Source organism: Salvelinus namaycush, chromosome 3 (genome assembly GCF_016432855.1).
Source record: "Salvelinus namaycush isolate Seneca chromosome 3, SaNama_1.0, whole genome shotgun sequence".
In the NCBI taxonomy this organism is placed as follows: domain Eukaryota; kingdom Metazoa; phylum Chordata; class Actinopteri; order Salmoniformes; family Salmonidae; genus Salvelinus; species Salvelinus namaycush.
The window spans coordinates 48366090-48388415 of NC_052309.1; the positions used below are offsets into that span (position 1 = coordinate 48366090).

General features: G+C 41.3%; 2 protein-coding genes across 5 annotated transcripts in view; both read right to left on the bottom strand.

Moving 5' to 3' along the window:
• The window catches only part of LOC120032014 (folliculin-interacting protein 1-like), a 33025-nt gene extending 31339 nt beyond the window's left edge, over nucleotides 1-1686 (bottom strand). For all 4 annotated transcript variants that reach the window (XM_038977950.1, XM_038977934.1, XM_038977942.1 and 1 more), the window contains exon 1: nucleotides 1517-1686. In XM_038977950.1, the coding sequence (XP_038833878.1) occupies nucleotides 1517-1605 (89 nt within the window). In that variant the 5' untranslated portion in view covers nucleotides 1606-1686. The remainder of the gene's footprint in view (nucleotides 1-1516) is intronic.
• Nucleotides 1687-7791: 6105 nt separating this feature from the next.
• LOC120043898 (long-chain-fatty-acid--CoA ligase 6-like) overlaps nucleotides 7792-22326 on the bottom strand; it is a 36582-nt gene continuing 22047 nt past the window's right edge. Inside the window, exons 14-21 of the mRNA XM_038988501.1 lie at nucleotides 22002-22097; nucleotides 21763-21835; nucleotides 14080-14168; nucleotides 12541-12657; nucleotides 12174-12317; nucleotides 9132-9233; nucleotides 8802-8873; nucleotides 7792-8682 (exon numbers count right to left, since the gene is read on the bottom strand). Coding sequence (XP_038844429.1) covers nucleotides 8542-8682; nucleotides 8802-8873; nucleotides 9132-9233; nucleotides 12174-12317; nucleotides 12541-12657; nucleotides 14080-14168; nucleotides 21763-21835; nucleotides 22002-22097 — 834 coding nt within the window. The 3' untranslated portion in view covers nucleotides 7792-8541. The remainder of the gene's footprint in view (nucleotides 8683-8801; nucleotides 8874-9131; nucleotides 9234-12173; nucleotides 12318-12540; nucleotides 12658-14079; nucleotides 14169-21762; nucleotides 21836-22001; nucleotides 22098-22326) is intronic.

A 22326-nucleotide genomic window follows, 5' to 3' on the forward strand; every position in this document is an offset into this window, starting at 1 on the left:
AGTGACACACAATCTCAATTTAATCAATTTTAAATTCAGGCTGTAACACAACAAAATGTGGAATAAGTAAAAGGGGTGTGAATACTTTCTGCCTGGGGAAGGAGCAGTGTGTTTTGAGTTCTGACTCAAGGCTGTGTGTGTTGTTCTGTGGTACAGGAAGGAAGCTGTTTGCATTCGGGGCAGGCCGGGAAGCAAACAAAGCCTTTGGCAGGTATCTCTCAGCGATATACAGTATAATGCCCTTGGTCACACGTAGCCAGGGAGTCAGGGTAATATGAGCTCTGTTAAGGGTTTTCCTCAGAGTGTCAACCAACCTGCTGCCCTGCCTGGTATTCTTATAGTCAGTCCAGTGTCAGTATCTGAGTAGTTTTACTGTCAGATAAGCAAATCAATAATTTTGTAGTAGGAGACACCAACATGCTTGAGAGTGTGTGTTAAAGTGAACTATCAGTCCCGTGTGTCTGATGAATGAAGCCTGGGTGCAAAGAAATGTACTTAAGTGCAGGCCAGAAAGGGAATAGTAACCCATGCCACGATGGGGGCCAGTGTGAAATGAACTCTGCTGCATCTCTCTCTCAGCCTGGACATCTTTATGAATGTGGATTTGACACATATAGGGGAGGGTATTTAGTATCATGTGTTCTCATGAGTGACAGATATAAATGGAATCCACCTGAATTCATTGACATTTCTCTTAAAATGATAGGCCTATAATTCATAAGATCTATATATTTAAAGGATGTTTAAAAGGATTTCCCAATGCGCAGTAACAGAAGATAAATATCAAACGGTTTGTAATTTCATAGTAATCAGAGAAACTAAGGCACAACTAATGTATTTTCTGAGCATTCACAGAGCAGCTTCAGCTTGCCAGCCATCCATTTGTCATAGGCCCATTGAACAGTCACGTGCACAGAGCACATACTGTCCCTGGTTGACTGGCTGGCTTGTGACCACATCTCAATGCGTGCTACTGTACAATGATGTATATATACACACACACACACACACATACATCATTGGTGTAGTAGCATGTATGCAGCGCCGTTGTACATTGCACCGAGTGTTGATAATAATCTGGAATTGTAGCAAACTAGTTATGAATAGTTATGCATTCTAAAAATCGATCATTTATTCCACGGAAACACACCCCAATTATGAACACCCTATCCAGCCCAAATTAGTAACATTAACATTAGAAGTTAACACTTGCTTTGTCTCGTGTTACCGAAACGTCTTCAAGTAATTGCCACCAAGAGTGGCGGCATTGCCTTATTTTCTACAAAGACCCAACATGTTCCTCGAGCGAGTTCACAAGGTGGGTTAACGTTAGCTTGCCGGTGGCAACAATAAGGGCCGCATTCAGCTGCTGTCATCAGACATTAGTTATGCTAATACGGATTGCATAGCAGTATCCTAATACAAGGCTCCGGACCTTTTGCTCACCTCTTTCACAAGATGAGCTGCTCAACTAACGTTAGCTAGCTAGTTTATTACGGATAGCATGCGCACGTACCTGAACGCGGGATCCTCTTTGTTGCATCTTGGGGGCGGCGAAAAGGCATTTCTTTTATTAAAAAGTTTATGGAAAAGAGTTGGAGGCATTTTGTACCAAATATTTAGGTACAGAACGTCTCACTTTCTTTTAAATCCAAGAGCAACGCTAGTTCCTTGAAACTAATTCCATTTGTGTCGGAGTCATATGACAAGCATTAGTCACACGAGCTGCTTGGAAACCCACTACATGTTTCTGATTGGACGATGATCCACTGCTCCTTGTCGAAAATACTTGATTGGCTGATATTTTTGGCCAAGCACCACGTGGTCAATAGAAATGCTGTGTTGATGTTTTGGCTTAAAGTTACCATCTGGTCGAGATACGAAATAAAATGTACATTAAAAACTCCCAAAACATAATAAAGAATCCATATATATCCCAGGCCAGGACACCGTAGGAGATTACATATTTTGATAAGTTAAATATGGTTCATATTCAATTCCTAGCCTGAAACATACTGTATGTCACATGTCAAATAGCTCAAATACCAGCTCTTCAACAGGGTGGTAATATTATCAATGTATTTAGTTAAACAAAATCAATGTACATTATGTATTACAGCAACAGAATTTCATACATGTTTATTTTCTATTTAAAAAAACATGGACTGTGAAAACATTCTCTTTTTCTTTACAGAATTGTCCTAAAATAAATAATTAAAAAACAAATGTACAAACTGCCTTTTCATTAGTGTTGTATAGCTTCATAATTGTGTATTGAATTACAAGTTTGCAAAACTATTTCAAAACATGCTTACAGGGCCTTGTGAGATGAATGTGTTGTGAAAATGTCAGGTAAAATAAGGTTATATATGAGCTTCAGCCAATGTGGTTTGTTTGCTTTCTCACCTCGATTGATGACAACTTTAACAAGTTGTGGTAGCTTTCCTTCCCGGAGGGGTGGAGCCGGCACACCTTGCACAGCTGGTTCTGGAACTGCAGAGTGAATAAAGCACAATATTCAATAAAAACAATAGAAAATGAACAGATGTAGCAGCAGATTAATCATACTCAATAACCATCACTATAAATTATTATGACAAAACAGTATGTTTCATGGATAGGGTGGCAGGAATTGAGCCCAATTTGAGCCCAATTTACAGCCAATAAATAGAGACAAGTTTTTCCTGGTCCAGTCACAATTGTCAGGAAAAGCTCATGGCCCTACTCATGGAAATGCTTGTAAGGACATGATGAAAGGTCTCATGAGAAAGGCATGACCTCTAATGGACATTTTGAGTAATGACATATTTCTGCAAGACATTTCAGTGCAGGGTAAATAGAGTCCGAGGATGTGGAATTTACAGTTTTTTTAGAACAAAAATCTGCAAGACTTCATCCTGTGTAGAAATGGTGAGCATACCAAACAGCTTCACCCTCATCTTCAAATGCATCTGTCGAAGGTACACCAACATTGGCGAATATCATCTGGTGGCGAAAAACACCAGGCCCATGGTCAGTCAAACAACATTCTATGACAGCAACTCATCCAGATTGACGATTCAGAGAGAATGCTTACCCTCAGGGAGGAGCACCTCTGCCACACTTTTTTGAAATAATGTGTCCTTTTCTTTCTCGTCTGCAAAGTCAAAGAACCTGGTTTGCTCCGGGGAGTGTTGTGTGGGTCTTTTCTGGACTTTTGGGGCTTCTTCAGGGGCAGCCGTCTCTCTGTCGCCCCCTGTGTTTCCGGTCCTCTCAGTGATTTCAATGGCCGTGTGGCCACTGACAGGCTCACATTGTTCACTACCATCTTCTCAGTGGTAACAGAGTCACTGAATGTTACTCTCTTCCTGCATTTTGATCTTCCTGGGTCTAATCATCACTGACTTTGAGAGAAAGATTTCATTACTAACTGACATTCATACACTATTTTTTGTGTGTGTTTTTTTTTAACCTTTATTCAACCAGGAAAAGCCCATTGATACTCAGAGTCTCTTTGTCAGATGATTCACAATTTCTCTTGAGAATGAAACAATTTCTCTTTAAATGCCACTGAGATACAGCCAGAATCTGAGAAATACAAAAAGACAGGGGAGGGTTTTCATACTCGTGGTGTTTTCTCGGGGACTGAGGGCACAGTTACTCCTCCAGGCAAGGGTGTTCTTTCAATGGAAAAATAGGCATTGTACATACAGCTTGTCTACAAATACATGGAAAATAAATAATCAGTTCGATATGTGTTCTCCTGCTTTTGTTAGGTGTTTGACAGAAATAAGTCAATTATATATTACAAACAAAAAATATGAATGATAAACAAATCCCTAAAAATGTGTGTCTAATGGGCAGTGCTAAATGGCTGTGAACAAAGAAATGTCATTTGTTAGGATATACTGTTTCATTCTATGAAAAAATGAATGTGACATCTAATACATTGAATCCAATTGACCTCTTTTCCTGATGTTTTCCATCATTCATTTGGGAGATATCTGCAAAGATACAAATAACATTGTGCACACATAAAGAAGCATGGAATACTTTATATCCCAGGTTGGCAAGGTTTCACTTTCCTTTTAAAAACGACACATTGGCTGTGTCCCATGGCAACCTATTAGCTAGAGCAGGTGAGTGAGGGCTGGTTGGGGATGCGGAGAGAAACAGGTGAGTGAGGGCCGGTAGGGGATGCGGAGAGAAACAGGTGAGTGAGGGCTGGTAGGGGATGCGGAGAGAAGCAGGTGAGTGAGGGCTGGTAGAGGATGCGGAGAGAAGCAGGTGAGTGAGGGCTGGTAGAGGATGCGGAGAGAAGCAGGTGAGTGAGCGCTGGTAGAGGATGCGGAGAGAAGCAGGTGAGTGAGGGCTGGTAAGGGATGCGGAGAGAAGCAGGTGAGTGAGTGCTGGTAGAGGATGCGGAGAGAAGCAGGTGAGTGAGGGCTGGTAGGGGATGCGGAGAGAAGCAGGTGAGTGAGAGCTGGTAGGGGATGCGGAGAGGAGCAGGTGAGTGAGGGCTGGTAGGGGATGCAGCTGGTTGATTACAGCTGCCACACGTGATATGAGCATGAAAGTGAAGTTGATATTATTGAACCTGTGCATACAAGAGACCAGTGGCTGTTGCTTAAATTCAACTGAATTTATAAACCAAACTAACTTTATAAACATTTTATAACAGGTTCTTTAGATTGGTAGGGTTGAAAACTTCAGTAGTATCACATGAAACTGTACTATGGTATTCTAAAAATGTTGGAGTCATAAGTATCATGACGTTTTGGTATCGTGATATTACCATGGTACCGGTATACCATGCGACACTAGATTTAATAATTTAATATTCAGATTTAATAATCAACAATCAACTTCTTACAGCATAGGCTGTCAGCCAGGTATTTTTTACAGTGCCTGCTCAGTCCTAGACCAACATACACATACACACATACACACCATAGACTTCCTCTCTGCGGAACACCTCAGGTGAGATCAGACTGCTGGTATCACTGGAGATAATATCATCTGTCAGTTTCATCACAATCCAACAGGAGGGAGGAAACATCCATTGGCGAAACTGCACCTAGAAAATGCATTACGTTCAGTGGTCAACTTTCTGACCCAATTACAATCCAAAACATCACAGACCAAAAGGAGCAAAGGCCCTCCATCCCTTCACTCACTCACTGACAAAAAAACCCAACATGTTCCAAACTCAACTTGCACGGTCTTCTGTGCTTGAATTGATTGTGCTCTCCTGAAAAAAAAATGGAGAGTGATAAGCTAGAGTAAATCGGAGGTGAAGCAAACTGGTTTAATTGAATGTTTTCACTCATCAGGGGAGCAGTTGACGAGACAGATCTGTTGAGGTAAGCATTGTAATGGGATGTCAAAGGGATGATCAGTCACTTTATTGTAGCTACAAATATTATCTGACTGCATCCCAAATGGCAACCGATTCCCCATTTAAAGCACTACTTTTGATCAGGGCCCATATGGCTCTGCTCAAAAATATTGCACAATATAGGGAATAGGGTACCATTTGGTACTCAGGCCTTATGACTGCTATTACTTGTTAAGCAGATGAAGCAGCTCACCTGTGGTTAGCGCATATTGACTCATTTATGGGTGTCAGGACCTTTTTGCTGTGCACAGAGGGGTTTAACGAAGAGTCACTTCAGTTCTGAGAATTAAACAAAAGATGTGCTTGATGATCAGTTTGTCTGGCAGACCAATTTGCTTCTGCCAGACAAGTGAACAGCAACCATAGTGGGAAAACCTACTGATCAGCTATGAGCAGGACTTAACTTCATCTGCAAGGTAGAAAACTAGTTTGGTAATGAGTACACTGGGCTTGGGTTCTTTTTTTGTCTACCAGTTGTGCTGTAGGTAAATGTGTGTAGCTGGTTGTCAGAAATTGTTTTTCTAATAATGTTATAGATGGCTACTGTATATGTTTTCTGTGTAGGAATACAATAAAATAAGTCTAGGGAGATATGGCCTTCAGGTATAATCATAGTAGCTCATACTGTAATTGTTCAAACAAAACACGAATGCGAGCTAGCAAACATGTTTGAGTGACCAGGGAATGACCCCTGCTAAACTAGCTACTGCTAGCTAGGCAACATAATTTTTTTGTTTGAACAAACTATTCTTAATAAAATTATTAAAATATTGTAATTGCCCATAGCGAGTATTTCAATTCTGGATCTTCAGCAACTTGAATGAGCTTGAGCCTCTCGAGCTATTCAGATATTATTTTGAATGGCGGTGTTCCCCCCAAAAATGTATTTTTGCGACCCCTGCTGGTCATAAAAGTGAGATGCAAAAATAGAGTACACTTGCGCCAAAGAGTTTTTTATAACTAACCCATTTTATAACTAACTCATTGTTCTATCTGTGCTAATGCTGTACCAGGTTTGAAACATGACCTCACCTGGAGTCATGTCATTAGTCAAAGAAGGAAAAACACGGACTATTCAAATATCCAACATGTACAGCTTTATTCCTCACCTGCCCATCATTTAGGTTTACTATAAAACATACTATTATTTATATATTTTTAAACATACTACATGATTATTTATATTCTGCCCTGTTTACATTCATCAGTTGGAATTTGACTATACATTTTTTATTGATTTCTCACCAGTCGCATGGTTTCACATGCAAAGAAAAATTGTATACCTTTAATACTTTACATTAATTTACATAAGTGCTGTACAAGCATGCTTGTTCTGCCAGATGCAATGTACACAATCCTCGTACTCTCCCCTACATATATCAATCACATCTTATCTGTGAAGTGGATTCATGTTATCCTCTGAACAGCTTGTTTGTAAGCAGAGACTTGTGATTGTGACTCAGGATAAAAAAAAATTTTTTTATTCTGGTTAGATATTTATGTGACAGGTGTATTTGTCCAGGCAGAAATGACTGAGAGCGGCCTCAACTGGTGCAAACTTGAAATAAGTGAGATGGAGGAGGACTACCGTCAACGGCCTATGGTCCTTATAGGAGCCAAGGACTTAAGTCAAGTATTTTTTTTGACACAGTGTAATTTAAAAAAATAGTTTTACCAAATAAAATGAGCTGGATGTTGCAAATGTATTATATTAATCTGTGTGATGGACGCTACGATTTGAGCCCTGGCTGACTGTGTCACAGCACTGTGTTAGCCTGCAGAGCTAAATCATGTAGGCATGTACTTTGTGGGCTAGTCTTCAGGCCTCAGTTCACTCAAAACCCACTAAAATTACAATTGTTAGCTGTAACAGACAATGTGAGGTTCTACTGCTCACGAGCATATTTCAGAGGCTCTGTAAGTGCAGCCTTTCCCCCACTAAAATCAGACATCAAATATGATGATGAAACATCTGAGGTACTTGAAGAAAATACACCATATAGACCTTCAGCACTCAACATTGTGGTTGTTGGCTGCTGAGAAGAAGCAGGCACTAGCATTTAGTGCCTGCTTGTTGTGCCATAGTAAACTTCAACCAATCACACAGCCACGTTAACTGTGTAAAGCTCAATAGACTCCAAAAACACAGGATGAACACTTCTATGGAGACTGTGCCACCTGTCCAACTGTGTGCATGCTCATATTACCCTATATCACTATCGTGATCATAGTTAACACTTTGTCTATATCGCCCAGCCATATGAGTCAGTGTTGCAATGCAAAGGTAATCCTGTTTTAGTTTGATTGAGCATCGCTTGACATGGAAAGTAAATAAATAATAAATAAAAATTATTCCAGAATGTATTTTATTTTTCTCTGCCCCATCCCTACCCCAACACACCCCTAATCCTTATTGCTGCACTCATTCAATACAAGGATATGGTGATGATTCCATATGACAGAAAATTCAATGAAAGTTACAATTCATCTCACTACAAGCAAAAAAATCCATTCATATGCTTACATCTACATCTACATAGTGATACTTTGCGACCAGAATTAACTCAAAAGCCTATACATTTGTACTATGTAAACCCAAAATGTCACTGTCCATTTTGTTCTAACCTCCGTCAATGGATGGAGCTTGTCGATATCGACTACATGAGAAAGCCTTACAGTTTGACTGTCGACGACCAGAAAATCCCAGGACAAATTTTGAAGTATCATGTAACAACAGTCCCAGCAATGCAGAGCACACTGCATGCACTGCCCTTAGCCCATGTATGTATGTTCTTACCAGGCAAACTCTGAGCACATCATGTAGGAAAAAAAACTGATGCAATCTTTAAGTTATGTTTTGATAGGCCTACAAAGGAAAGAGGAACGTGCAGGCTATGTTGACTGTCTGTTGCTGCCGTTTCAAGATGGAGAGGAGGCTGATTTGGTTGTAGATCTACATTGGCTGCCGTGGGGCAGCGGGCAACACTCGGTCAGCGGGCGTCAAAAGAGAAATCGATTATTCCTTCCTGAACCACAGTCACTTGTTTGGCTGATTTGAGTCTGTTTTTGTGGTTTCATAGGGGTGAAGTGGAGTGAAGGAGAAATGTGAATGAGGAGTGATGTTGCTGAGAACCAGGCTTTTAGTTTGTGGTCGTGGTAGTGTTTCACATGGAGATGTTTTCGTACAGGTCTTCAATCTTCTCCTTGAAAAACTCCCTCAGCTCAGGTCTCTTTGCTTTTAGTGTCGGAGTCAACAGGCCATTCTGAATGGAGAATTGCTCATTATGGACGTAGATGTTTTTCACCTTAGGAGAAAATGAAGACATTATAAAATGTAGACAGGATCCTGTGTCATCATCGAGTTCTCTTTCAGATACTTGTCAGTTGCCCCCACCAATGAACACCTCACAATTGACGCACCCACCTGCTCAAATGAGTGGAGGCCGCTCGCCTTGCCCAGTCGCTGCAAGTCTTCCATGATGGCTTTCTTCAGGACCTTTACACAAACAGAGACACAACACCACCACACTATGACTCTCGAAGATGATACCATGTGTTGTGCCAACCTTTTCAACAAAGGGCCCAACTCTTAACAAAAAGGGGTTCAACAGGGCACCCTTTCATTTTGTTTAATCAGTTTACTGAGAATCTAGGGCTATTTCTCTATTCACATAACACATAGTTGACACCTTTCATCATGGCAACAAATGGAACAAACACACCATTGAATGTAGACGAATTTAAAATCACATACAGTATTTTTACAGAGGTCCCGATAGCTCCCCTCCATGCCTTTCTTCAGGGCCCAAGCAGGCATTGTCTCTGGGTCAGGAACAACTATGGCAACCAGACAGGACTGGAAGAGTAACAGACCATATAGTATATGAACATTAGAAGTTAGAAAGGGGAGAAAATAAATATATACAGCCCCAGTCAAAAGTGTGGACACACCTATCGATCAAATGTTTTTATAAAGCCCTTTTTACATCATTTACTCATTCAAGGGTTTTTCTTTATTTTTTTTACTATTTTCTACATTGTAGGATAATAGCAAAGACATCAAAACAATGAAATAACACATATAGAATCATGTAGTAACCAAAAAAGTTAGTAGTAACCAAAAAAGTTTTGACTCAAACGCAAAGGAAAGGCTAGCAATTATAATTTTAGTGGTGGTTGAGTGAAAAGTTAAAAAAGTTAAGTGTTAAATCAAAATATATTTTAGATTTTAGATTCTTCAAAGTAGCCATCCTTTGCCTTGATGACAGCGTTGCACACTCTTGGCATTCTCTCAACCAGCTTCACCTAGAATGCTTTTCCAACAGTCTTGAAAGAGTTCCCACATATGCTGAGCACTTGTTGGGTGCTTTTCCTTTATTCTGCGGTCCAACTCATCCCAAACAATCTCAATTGGGTTGAGGTCAGGTGATTGTGGAGGCCAGGAGATCTGTGGTAGTGGGACTAATTTCAAACCAGACAGGATGGCATATCGCTGCAGAATTCAGTGGTAGCCATGCTGGTTGAGTGTGCCTTGAATTCTAAATATGTCACAGACAGTGTCAATAGCAAAGCACCCCCACACATTCACACCTCCTCCTCCATGCTTCACGGTGGGAACCACACATGCGGAGATAATCCGTTCATCTACTCTGCGTCTCACAAAGACACGGCGGTTGCAATCAAAAATTTGGCCTCATCAGACCAAAGGACAGATTTCCACCGGTCTAATGTCCATTGCTCGTGTTTCTTGGCCCGAGCAAGTCTCTTCTTATTGGTGTCTTTTAGTAGTGGTTTCTTTGCAGCAATTCGACCATGAAGGCCTGACTCACGCAGTCTCCTCTGAACAGTTGTTGAGATGTGTCTGTTACTTGAACTCTGTAAAGCATTTATTTGGGCTGCAATCTGAGGTGCAGTTAACTCTAATGAACATATCCTCTGCAGCAGAGGTAACTCTGGGTCTTCCTTTCCTGTGGCGGTCCTCATGAGACCCAGTTTCATCATATTGCTTGATGGTTTTTGCGACTGCACTTGAAGAAACTTTCAAAGTTCTTGACATTTTCTGGATTGACTGACCTTCATGTCTTAAAGTAATGATGGACTGTCGTTTTTGTTTGCTTATTTGAGCTGTTCTTGCCATAGTATGGACTTGGTCTTTTACCAAATAGGGCTATCTTCTGCATACCACCCCTACCTTGTCATAACACAACTGATTGTCTCAAACGCATTAAGGAAATAAATTACACAAATTAACTTTTAACAAGGCACACCTGTTAATTGAAATGCATTCCAGGTGACCACCTCATGAAGCTGGTTGAGAGAATGCCAATAGTGTGCAAAGCTGTCATCAAGGCAAAGGGTGGCTACTTTGAAGAATCTCAAATATAAAATCAATTTTTATTTTTTTAACACTTTTTTGGTTACTACATTATTCTATGTCTTCACTATTATTCTGCAACGTAGAAAATAGTAAAATAAAGAAAAACCCTTGAATGAGAAGATGTGTCCAAACATACATATCTATATACACTACCGTTCAAAAGTTTGGAGTCACTTAGAAATGTCCTTGTTTTATTTGAAAACATACACGAAATGAGTTGCAAAATGAATAGGAAATATAGTTGAGGTTGACAAGGTTATAAATAATGATTTATTTTGCACCGGGGCCTCCCACTTCTCTTTCTATTCTGGTTAGGGCCAGTTTGCGCTGTTCTGTGAAGGGAGAGGTACACAGCGTTGTACGACATCTTCAGTTTCTTGGCAATTTCTCGCATGGAATAGCCTTCATCTCTCAGAACAAGAATATACTGACGAGTTTCAGAAGAAAGTGCTTTGTTTCTGGCCATTTTGAGCCTGTAATTGAACCTACAAATCCTGATGCTCCAGATACTCAACTAGTCTAATGAAGGGCAGTTTTTTGCTTCTTAAATCAAAACAACAGTTTTCAGCTGTGCTAACATAATTTCAAAAGGGTTTTCTAATGATCAATTAGCCTTTTAAAATTATAAACTTGGAATAGCTAACTCAACGTGCCATTGGAAAACTGGAGTGATGGTTGCTGATAATGGGCCTCTGTACGCATATGTAGATATTCCATAAAATAAAAAATAAAAATCAGAAGTTTCCAGCTCCAATAGTCATTTACAACATTAACAATGTCTACACTCTATTTCTGATCAATCTGATGTTATTTTAATGGAAGAAAAAAAATATTTAAAAAACAAGGACATTTCTAAGTGACCCCAAACTTTAGAACGGTAGTGTATATATCATTTAATATGTTTTTTTCTTCTGGATTATGGAAATTCTCCTGTGACTCCATTTTCATACATACATCTCTCTATGTACACACACACACACACACACACACACACTAGAACTGGGTGCGTTCAAGTCGTCGATGGCCAATGATTACAAAGGAGCTACAGTATGGGCCTAAGTAAGTCTGTGTCTCTATGAAACTAGCTGTACATAAACAGTGTCAAGCATAAACTGTGGCATTAAGAAAAGCCACTACTGACTTGACTGGATAAGGGGTTTATAAACAAATTGAGCGACATATATAATGAATTGGCTTGACCCGATTATCTATGTCCTCTGGCAACAAACAGAAAAACTAAAACTGCATGGGTTTGGTTTAGAGCACATGGGTACATGTACAGTCTGGACACAGAGATGTCTAGGTATCCTCAGGTGGTTCTGGGTCCAGTGACCATCTCTCATCATAATGCTCAAACAACGAACCACGTGCTGTGATGTGATAAGGAAGAGAGGTGGTTAGGGAGGTAGGTTAGTTCACCTGTAGACTGTCACCATGGACGTAGAGCTGGGTCACAGGCTCACAGCGGATGTAAATGTTCTCTATCTTCTCAGGGGAGATGTACTCTCCCTGGGCCAGCTTAAAGATGTGCTTCTTCCGGTCAATGATCTTTAGTGTACCGTTCTGAGGAGTGTAGAGGACAGGAGAGAAGAGGGCAGATGTCATAAGGAGATAGTGGGAAACAGGTCTGAATCCTGTCTTGAAATACGCTCATACCTTACATTTTAACTGAGATACTTGTGGATCGGATTCAACCATAAAATAGGATATTGTACAAGGATGGCAAAGAGATGTTTGAGGAATTGTCTTTGTAAGTGAAGGGTCATAGACAAGCGTGTGTACGTACAGGTAACCATTTCCCTATGTCTCCGGTGTGGAGCCAACCGTCTGTGTCTAGCGTTTCAGCCGTCCTCCCTGGGTCTTTAAGGTAGCCCTTAAAAACATTGGGCCCTTTCACACACACCTAATGGATGATTGGAGGGAGGGAGGGAGAGAGAGAGAGAAAGAAAAACAAAGTGATAATTAAGGAGAATATGTTCAGCACCCAACTATCATTTTGACTAATGCTAACATATTTTACATACAGTGGCTATCAGAAGTATTCACCCCCATTGTATTGTTTCACATTTTGTTGCGTTTCAAAGTAGGATTGAAATGAATTCAGCCCCCACTATGCTTGAAAATAAGGAGGGAGTTACTCATTGACGTGTTGTGTTGGATTTGCCCCAAACCTAAGGCTTTGCATTAAACCTAAGGCTTTGCATTAAACCTAAGGCTTTGCATTAAACCTAAGGCTTTGCATTAAGGCCAAAAAGTCTATTCCTTTGTCGTTTTTTTTTTCCTTCTTCAGTATTACTTTAGTGCCTTCTTTCATACAGGATGCATGTTTTGGAATATTTGTTACTCTGTATATTTTCTTTTCACTCTGTCATTTAGGCAATTATTGTGAACTACAATGTTGTTGATCCACCCCCAGTTCTTCCTTCACAGCCATTGAACCCTGTAGCAGTTAAATAAAGAAATAAAAAAATACAAATTCACCAATGGCCTCAAGGTGACATCCCTGACATCCTTTTTCCTGCAGCAGATCAGGAGGATGATTGTATATGTGTTGTGTCTGGGTGCTTTAATACATAATCCACGGCATAATTATTAACTTGACCATTCTTAAAAAGAGATATTCAATGTCTGATATGTTATGGTTACCCATCACTGCCCTTCTTTATGAGGCTTTTGAAAAGCTCCCTGGTCTTTGTAGTTGAAATTCAATACTTCACTGAGGGACCTTACATATGTTGTATGTACATATGGAGGACAGAGGAAGGGATAGTCAATCAAAAATCATGTCAACCCCATTTATTTCACACAGAGGGAGTCTTATTTTGTGATTTGTTAAGCCAAATTCTACTCCTGAAATAATAAAGGCTTACCCAAACAAAAGGGGTGAACACTTTTGCAACTATATTTTAGTTATTACATTTGTCTTAGTTTGTTAACATTTGTAGAATTTTCTTTTCACTTTGACATTGAGTACTTTGTGTAGGTTTATTACAACAACAAAACAAATCATCAAAAAGAGAGGAGGACCAAGGCACTCTTCATATAATTAATTAAAATGCCTTTATTAGTATGGCATGTTCAATTGAAACAAAGTTCTTTAAAAAATGACGAGGTTCGGCTGCATGGCCTTTGTCAGTTTGTCAGGGAGTACAAAAAAATCACAACAAAATCAATTTTAATCCTACTGTCACGGAACAAAATGTGAACAAATCCATGGTGGGGTGAATAATTATGATACCTATTATAGCCTCAATGACCAACTGTCTGTGACCCTGTTCAAGTACAGATTATCAAAAAAATATCCTTGATGTTTCATTCAACTCACCTCTCCTTCTCCTTTGGCAGCAAAGTAGTTCTTTTCAGCCACATCCACCAGCTTGATGAGGTTACATGGCAGTGGTGCCCCCACATGACCTAGAGTTAGTCATCAAAATAAGGACAAATATGAGCAAAAATCGAGTTTACAGACAGCACTAACTGATGTCTTCATTTGTTTGATTCAAGTCATTACACAGTAAACTGGCTGCCACTGAAAAGTATGGAATACAGTATAATGCCCCAAAAAAGCATATATTAAGCTGAAAATACAAAAACGTAGCCCTCTTGTTTATTTTCCAATACCTAACACACAGGTGTCAAACTCATTCCACGGAGGGCCCCGCGCCATTTGCACACACTGTATATAGACTTTATTTTTTTCTATTGTGTTATTGACTGTACGCTTGTTTATACCATGTGTAACTAACTCTGTGTTGTTGTTTGTGTCGCACTGCTTTGCTTTATCTTGGCCAGGTCGCAGTTGTAAATGAGAACTTGTTCTCAACTAGCTTACCTGGTTAAATAAAGGTGAAATAAAATATAAATAAAATAGTGTCTGCAGGTTTTCGATCCTCCCTTGTACTTGATTGATGAATTAAGGTCACTAATTAGTAAGGAACTCCCCACACCTGGTTGTCTAGGGTTTAATTGAAAGGAAAAACCTGCAGACACTAGGCACTCCATGGAATGTGTTTGATACCCCTGACATATAACATATTCAACATGTATTCTATAGTAATGGTTTTACATCTATTATATCAACTGCAGTTGAAATATGCTCACCTTTTCTTTCCAATTGTTTAACTGTTTCCTTTTCTGGTATTTTACCACTGTCAACTGTGTTTATTTTCAGCAAACTTAACATGTGTAAATATTTGTATGAACATAACAAGAATCAACAACTGAGACATAAACTGAACAAGTTCCACAGACATGTGACTAACAGAAATGGAATAATGTGTCCCTGAACAAAGGGGGGGTCAAAATCAAAAGTAACAGTCAGTATCTGGTGTGGCCACCAGCTGCATTAAGTATTGCAGTGCATCTCCTCCTCATGGACTGCACCAGATTTGCCAGTTCTTGCTGTGAGATGTTACCCCACTCTTCCACCAAGGCACCTGCAATTTCCCGGACATATCTGGGGGGAATGGCCCTAGCCCTCACCCTCCGATCCAAGAGGTCCCAGACGTGCTCAATGGGATTGAGATCCGAGCTCTTCGCTGGCCATGGCAGAACACTGACATTCCTGTCTTGCAGGAAATCACGTACAGAACGAGCAGTATGGCTGGTGGCATTGTCATGCTGGAGGGTCATGTCAGGATGAGCCTGCAGGAAGGGTACCACATGAGGGAGAAGGATGTCTTCCCTGTAACGCACAGCGTTGAGATTGCCTGCAATGACAACAAGCTCAGTCCGATAATGCTGTGACACACCGTCCCAGACCATGACGGACCCTCCACCTTCAAATCGGTCCCGCTCCAGAGTACAGGCCTCGGTGTAATGCTCATTCCTTCAACGATAAACGCGAATCCGACTATCACCCCTGGTGAGACAAAACCGCGACTTGTCAGTGAAGAGCACTTTTTGCCAGTCCTGTCTGGTCGAGCGACGGTGGTTTTGTGCCCATAGGCGAAGTTGTTGCCGGTGATGTCTGGTGAGAACCTGCCTTACAACAGGCCTACAAGCCCTCAGTCAGCCTCTCTCAGCCTATTGCGGACAGTCTGACCACTGATGGAGGGATTGTGCATTCCTGGTGTAACTCGGGCAGTTGTTGCTATCCTGTACCTGTCCCGCAGGTGTGATGTTCGGATGTACCAATCCTGTGCAGGTGTTGTTACACATGATCTGCCACTGTGAGGATGATCAGCTGTCCGTCCTGTCTCCCTGTAGCGCTGTCTTAGGCGTCTCACAGTACGGACATTGCAATTTATTGCCCTGGCCACATCTGCAGTCCTTATGCCTCCTTGCAGCATGCCTAAGGCACATTCACACAGATGATTAGGGACCCTGGGCATCTTTATTTTGGTGTTTTTCAGAGTCAGTAGAAAGGCCTCTTTAGTGTCCTAAGTTTTCATAACAGTGACCTTAATTGCCTACCATCTGTAAGCTGTTAGTGTCTTAACGATCGTTCCACAGGTGCATGTTCATTAATTTCATTCCTTCCATTTCCTAGCTGAACTCATGAGGTTGGTGGTCACCAAATACTACTTGAAGTTTGACGATGCCTACTTCCTGCAGTGTAGCATGACCGCCATGGGCACAAGGATGGCAACCAACTTCACTAAACTGCACCTCGGATAAGTGGAAAAAAGTTCATTCTAAACTAGACCAACTCTTTTTTTGAGAGCCTGATTTCTGAGAGCCTCCCTCATCTATTCAGAACGAGCACCGACAAACAACTTCCTCCATGCTCAAAGTTAACAACATAGGGTCAAAGCTTCTGCTTCCGTCAAAGTGCATTCGACAGAAGATTACAGATTTAGAGCAAAGGGCTACAATCACACATGGATAAACCAAGCTGAAAGTAAACTCGTGGAAATTCCTATAGCACAGCTACTGAGCAAGCCCTAGACCTAGATCCTCCATCCAAATGGTCACTACCGCCATCCAAATGGTCACTACCTACACCGAGCAAAGTCCAGAACTCCTAGGCATCATCAAAAAACTTTGGCATATTCTCTGCTTAGACCCAGCTCTAGGCAATACATTTCAGCAGCCTCCCATGCAGCTTAACATTGCGCTAAAAACATTTAAGACAATATTGTTCGATCCGATGTCAGCCAAAGCGCAAACAAGACCAGCATCCTGCCAATTCCTCCCGGCAACTACACGTGTGGCAATTGTACCCAATGCCAGTAACACCAAACGTATGATAAGTTTCCTGCACCCCAGATTGGATCGTGACCCCAAGTTCAAAGGTACCATCAACTGCAATTCTCGCAGTGTGATCTATGTGATTTGCTGCCTGTGCAACTTATTTAACGTAGGCGAGACCTCAAGGAGGTTGCGCACTAGAATGTGTGAGCGCCGAAGTGCCATTCGAAGTGATGACCCCAACAGCCCAGTGCCCCTCTGTTTAAAAAAGAGAGGACACTCGCTTTGTGAGTTATTTTGGAATTGAACGAGTTAGCAAAAACAAACGCTGTAGCGACGTTGACAAACACCGACAGCCCAGAGAGATGTTCTAGATCAATCCCTTAGATACTTTAGTCCCCAGAGGTCTTAACCTAGAGAAGGACTTTAGTATGTTTTTGGGAATTCCCCCCCCCCCCCCCCCCCCCCCCTCCCCCTTAAACAAAGTGATACTTTGGCTATTGGAGGCATTTGTACTTCATATACATTCAGGAGAAAAGCTCACTAGTGTGCTATTGTTAGAACCAGTTAGTCCTTTTTGCTTTTGATGTTCTCCCTAGTTTTGTTTAACCCTCATTTCCCCCCCCCCTCAAAACCAAACATTTTCTATAGTCGTGGTTTTACATCAATTATATTTACTGCAGTTGAAATATGCTCCCCTTCCAATTTACTGTTTGCTGTTCTGTATTTTACCACTAGGTGGAGACATTGACCACAGTACCCCTCACCCTGTATAGTCTCCCCTCTTGTTAGCACCACCGGTTGAAGAGTTTTCTACCTAATTGGGAAAGGGATACCTAGTCAGTTGTACAACTGAATGCATTCAACTGAAATGTGTCTTCCGCATTTAACCCAACCCCTCTGAATCAGGTTGCCTTAATCGACATCCACGTCTTCTGCGCCCGGAGAGCAATGGGTTAACTGCCTTGCTTCAGCACCACCCCCAACATCAACATATGTGAAAATTACACATTTCTAGGTTTTGTAGTAAAAAAGAGACACCATTTCCAATGACATCATTGGTGTGCGTCGTGATTTTAGTAGGCATTGCCTACTGATTGGTTGATGTCATTGGAAATACTTATCTTACTCTCGTTTTTTACTACAAAACATAGAAACGTACCACTTTCACATGTTGATGTTATGGATGGGACACGAGCTATATTACTTTTACAACATCTGAGCCACAACATTATTTTGTGGAAATAGGCAATACTTCGTGTGGTTCGACAATCAGGCCTGCACAATAGTTGAAGTCATACGTCTATCCAGACTTGCTAAACATTAAAAAAAAACGCATGGCACAAAACCAAAGACCAATTCTCGGGCATTTGACGATCTTGACTTGTCATTCCCCCCCGACACCCCTGATTCAGTTTTGTCTGACGTCGTTTCACACATTCAGTTGCCTGATCCAAACTAACACTGAGCTAGCCCACTGATTAGGTACTGTAAGAGCACAGGGCCTTATTATGAGCGTGAACTGATTCGCTTTTTGAATAACATGATCCACTCCAGCCCTGTGAAGAAAGGATCTATCTGCTGGTAACCGCAACAGCCTCGTGAAATAATAAGAGGCAGACAGGAGACGATTGACATCCGCGTTCGAAAATGGCTCCCTGTTCCCTATGTAGTGCATGGTTTAAAGTAGTGCACTATATAGGGAATACGGTTCTGTTTGGGACGCACAAAGGGTTTAATGGGTTGATGTCTGGGTTAGGCGTTTCAGTTCCTTTAACAACCATTAAACCACAAGTACTGCAGCTCATTACTTTCCCAGTGTAACCTTTGGCCATGGCTGTTTCACCGACGTAATAAAGTGCATACGTTATCATATAGCAACTGTGAACCTGTTGTAAAACACAGAACAACAACATGGTGCGTGGGTAAATACTGTATGTGATCCACAGGCCTTTGACCCCAATCTGGTCAGGTCTACCGACACGTCACCCCTGTTCTCAAACGTTACAGAGGGGAAATGGTTGTGGTCCTATTTGGGCGTCTGAGCGGCACGCTGCAGAAAGGTGGCACCTGCATCCCATAGCCACAGAGCTCAAAACCTAAAACCTCAAAGGTTGTGTGAGGCTGAAAGCATGTGACTCTGACTAATGACACTATCTCCTGAGCGGTGATACGATAATGTGTTCCCAACACGCAGCATGTTATCTCTGTGTGATTTTGTTTCCACTATAGTCAAATTGGAGACTTTCACCCAGTGGTGCAGGATAAGGTGTTTATATTTTACAGAAAACAAATGAACATCGGACTTTCAGCATGCTTATAAGGAAGGGCACTCAACATGCTCGGCACTGACACAAATCACTGATGATTGGCTGAAAGAAATTGATAGTAAGAAGATTGTGGGAGCTGTTTTGTTAGACTTCAGTGCAGCTTTTGATGTCATTGATCATAACCTATTGCTGAAAAACGTAGGTGTTACGGATTGAGGGTTACCTATCTAATAGAACACAGAGGTTTTTCTTTAATGGAAGCCTCTCTCATGTAAATTCTGTTGAGAGTGGTGTACCGCAGGTCAGCCGACTTTGGACATGATTGTTTTCTGTTTTTACGAATGACCTTGCACTGACCTTGAATAAAGCCTGTGTGTCTATGTACGCTGACGACTCATCAGTATACACGTCGGCTGCAACAGTAAAATTAATAACTAAGACATTTAACATAGAGCTTCAGTCAGTTTTAGAATGGTAACTAGCAATAGGCTGGTGTAAAATATCTCAAAAACTAAAAGCATAATTTCTGGGACAAATCACTCGCTCAACGCTAAACCTCATTTATAGCTATTATTGAAAAATGTTGCTATTGAGCAAGTTGAGGAGACTAAACTGCTGGGTGTAACCCTAGATAGAAAGCTGTCATGGTCAAAACATATAGACTCAATGGTTGCTAAAATGGGAAGAGGTGTGTGCACGATAGGGCGTTGTTCTGCCTTCTTGACATCTCAGTCGACCAGACATGGAGGGAAAGGGTCAGTAACAGGCATGTCAGTCCCTCCTGGCTCAAAGTTGAGGAGAGATTGACTGCTTCACTATTGGTCTTTGTGCGAGGTATTGATGTGTTGAAGGTACCGAACTGTTCAAGCAGTTGGCACACAGATTGGACACTCATCGGTACCACACAAGACATGCAGCCAGAGGTCTCTTCACAGTCTCCAGGTCCAGAACAGAGGCTGGGAAATGCACAGTATTAAATAGAGCCATGACTACATGGTTCTCTCTGCCACCCCAGGTAACTCAAGCTAGCAATAAAACCATTTTCAAAAAACAGATAAAAGAACACCTTACTGCACAAAGAGGACTGTTAAGAGCAATTTTATATATCTTGTATTGTAATTTGCACTGTACTATGTACTAGACCTAGATATTGTGTGTATGTACTGGTATGTACTGATATGTAGGCTATGTGTGACATTTTCAATGTATGTATTTTTGTCCTTGACTAATAATGTCCTGTACAATGTATTATGTCATGTTTCATGTGGACCTCAGGAAGAGTAGCTGATGCTTTTGCAGCAGCTAATGGGGATCCTAATAAATACCAAATACAGGCGTCGGTTAGAACTGACTGTAAGCAGGAATGTGCAGCTGGAACTCAGTCGTGGTCTCAACTTACTGTTGCGAGTTAGAATAGTAGAATACACAAGGTGCAATTTAGAAATGTGGCTGTGCATCAGCAGGTGATCTCTTCTGTCAGTCACTAAGCCCATGTCAGCTAAATATTTTTAGATTGCTAAATTAGTTTAGCGGCCAACTTTCTAAACTTGTTATCATGGTCGAATTACTGTCCGGGGCGGCCTCCATTGATTTTGCTAGTCTCACTCAGATATCATATAAAAAAACTGCAAACATTTCTCTCTACCCTATGGAAAAATCTGAAGAATTGCAGGAAATTAGCTGTAAAACAGCTAATTTTCCTCTCTGCCACAAGGCAAAACGTGTAGTAAAGTTGCAGCAAACTTGGGTTAAAACTACAACAGCGACTCTCAACTCGTGGGTTGCGACCCAAATTTTGGTTGCAGGAGGATTTGAATAGGTTGCGGGTCATTTGAGTAATTTATTTGTATTCTTTTTATGAAAAAATACTCCAGTCTGAACATAAACAAGTAAAAGCAGCTAGAAAGTGTGTAAAGAAATATAACTGAACCTACATTTTTTTAATAATTTAATCACAGTTTTTTAATATAAAGTTACAGTATTAGCAGTGCTATTTAGCGGATTTGGTTTATTTAATGGTCTCAAACCAGGGAGCTTATTAACATTCTACATCAAGAATACGGGCAAAATCTAATTATTGACAATTTAAAAAGTGGGAATAATTTTCCAGATTGCATTTTGGCCCCCCAAAAATTGGGATGCGAATATTGGGTAGCGACTGAGACAAGCTGGTTCAATATGAGTCCCGAAGCACAACCTGTTGAGAACCACTGCTTCATACCCCATGATAAAAATGTGTTAGAATTGCACTAAATTAACAAAAAAGTTATCAGCTGTCAAGATGGGGGGCCACTAAAATGTTAGAATTTTTTGTTGCCCTCACCCCCATCAAAGTTGCCCACCCCTGTCGTAGAGGTATTCTTGCTCCCTGGTCTACAGTAGGGGTGTGTCCCAAACGGCTCCCTTCATATGCACTATGTTTGTCCAGGGCCCGATTCCCTATATAGTGCACTTCTTTTGACCATGGCCCATAGGGCTCTGGTCAAAAGTAATGCACTATATAGGGAATAAGGTGCCATTTGGGATGCGTCCCATATTATAAGGTTTGTTGGGTGAAGTGGGAGTGGAGCATCTGGAGAAGAAGAGGAGAGGGAAGATAAGCTAACCTGAGGTCCAGTCTCCAGGAGTGGTGAAAGTACAACCAGCAGTACACTCCGTCTGGCCATACGCCTCATACACCTACAGCCAGCAAGGATAGACAGCATGTTAGGAGGTTGTGATTTGCGTGGTTTGTCTGTGTGCACACATCCTCAGGTGTTTGTGTATGTGTGCCTTCTTGTGTGTGTCTGTTTGTGTGGGTTTAAGCACTCATACATGTTTGTGTGTGTGTGTGTGTGTCACTCACCTGACAACCCAGTGCTGCCCTGAGAAATCCCAGTACGGTGGGGGAGGCCGGAGCAGCTCCAGTTACAATCATACGTAACCTCCCACCCAGGCTGGCCTGCCAACAGAACACAATATTATCACAACCCAAACTCCAACAACACACCAAACATTGAGTCTTTCTTGGAATACAGTGGATTCTGCCTGCCAAAGGGTCACACTGGGGACATACACAGGGCGTATTCCCCCTTTATTGTCTGAACACACACACAGCACACATCTATGTATCAATCTTCACATCCGTCCGTCCCTCCGTCCATCCATCCATCAACCGTGTCAGGCCACTC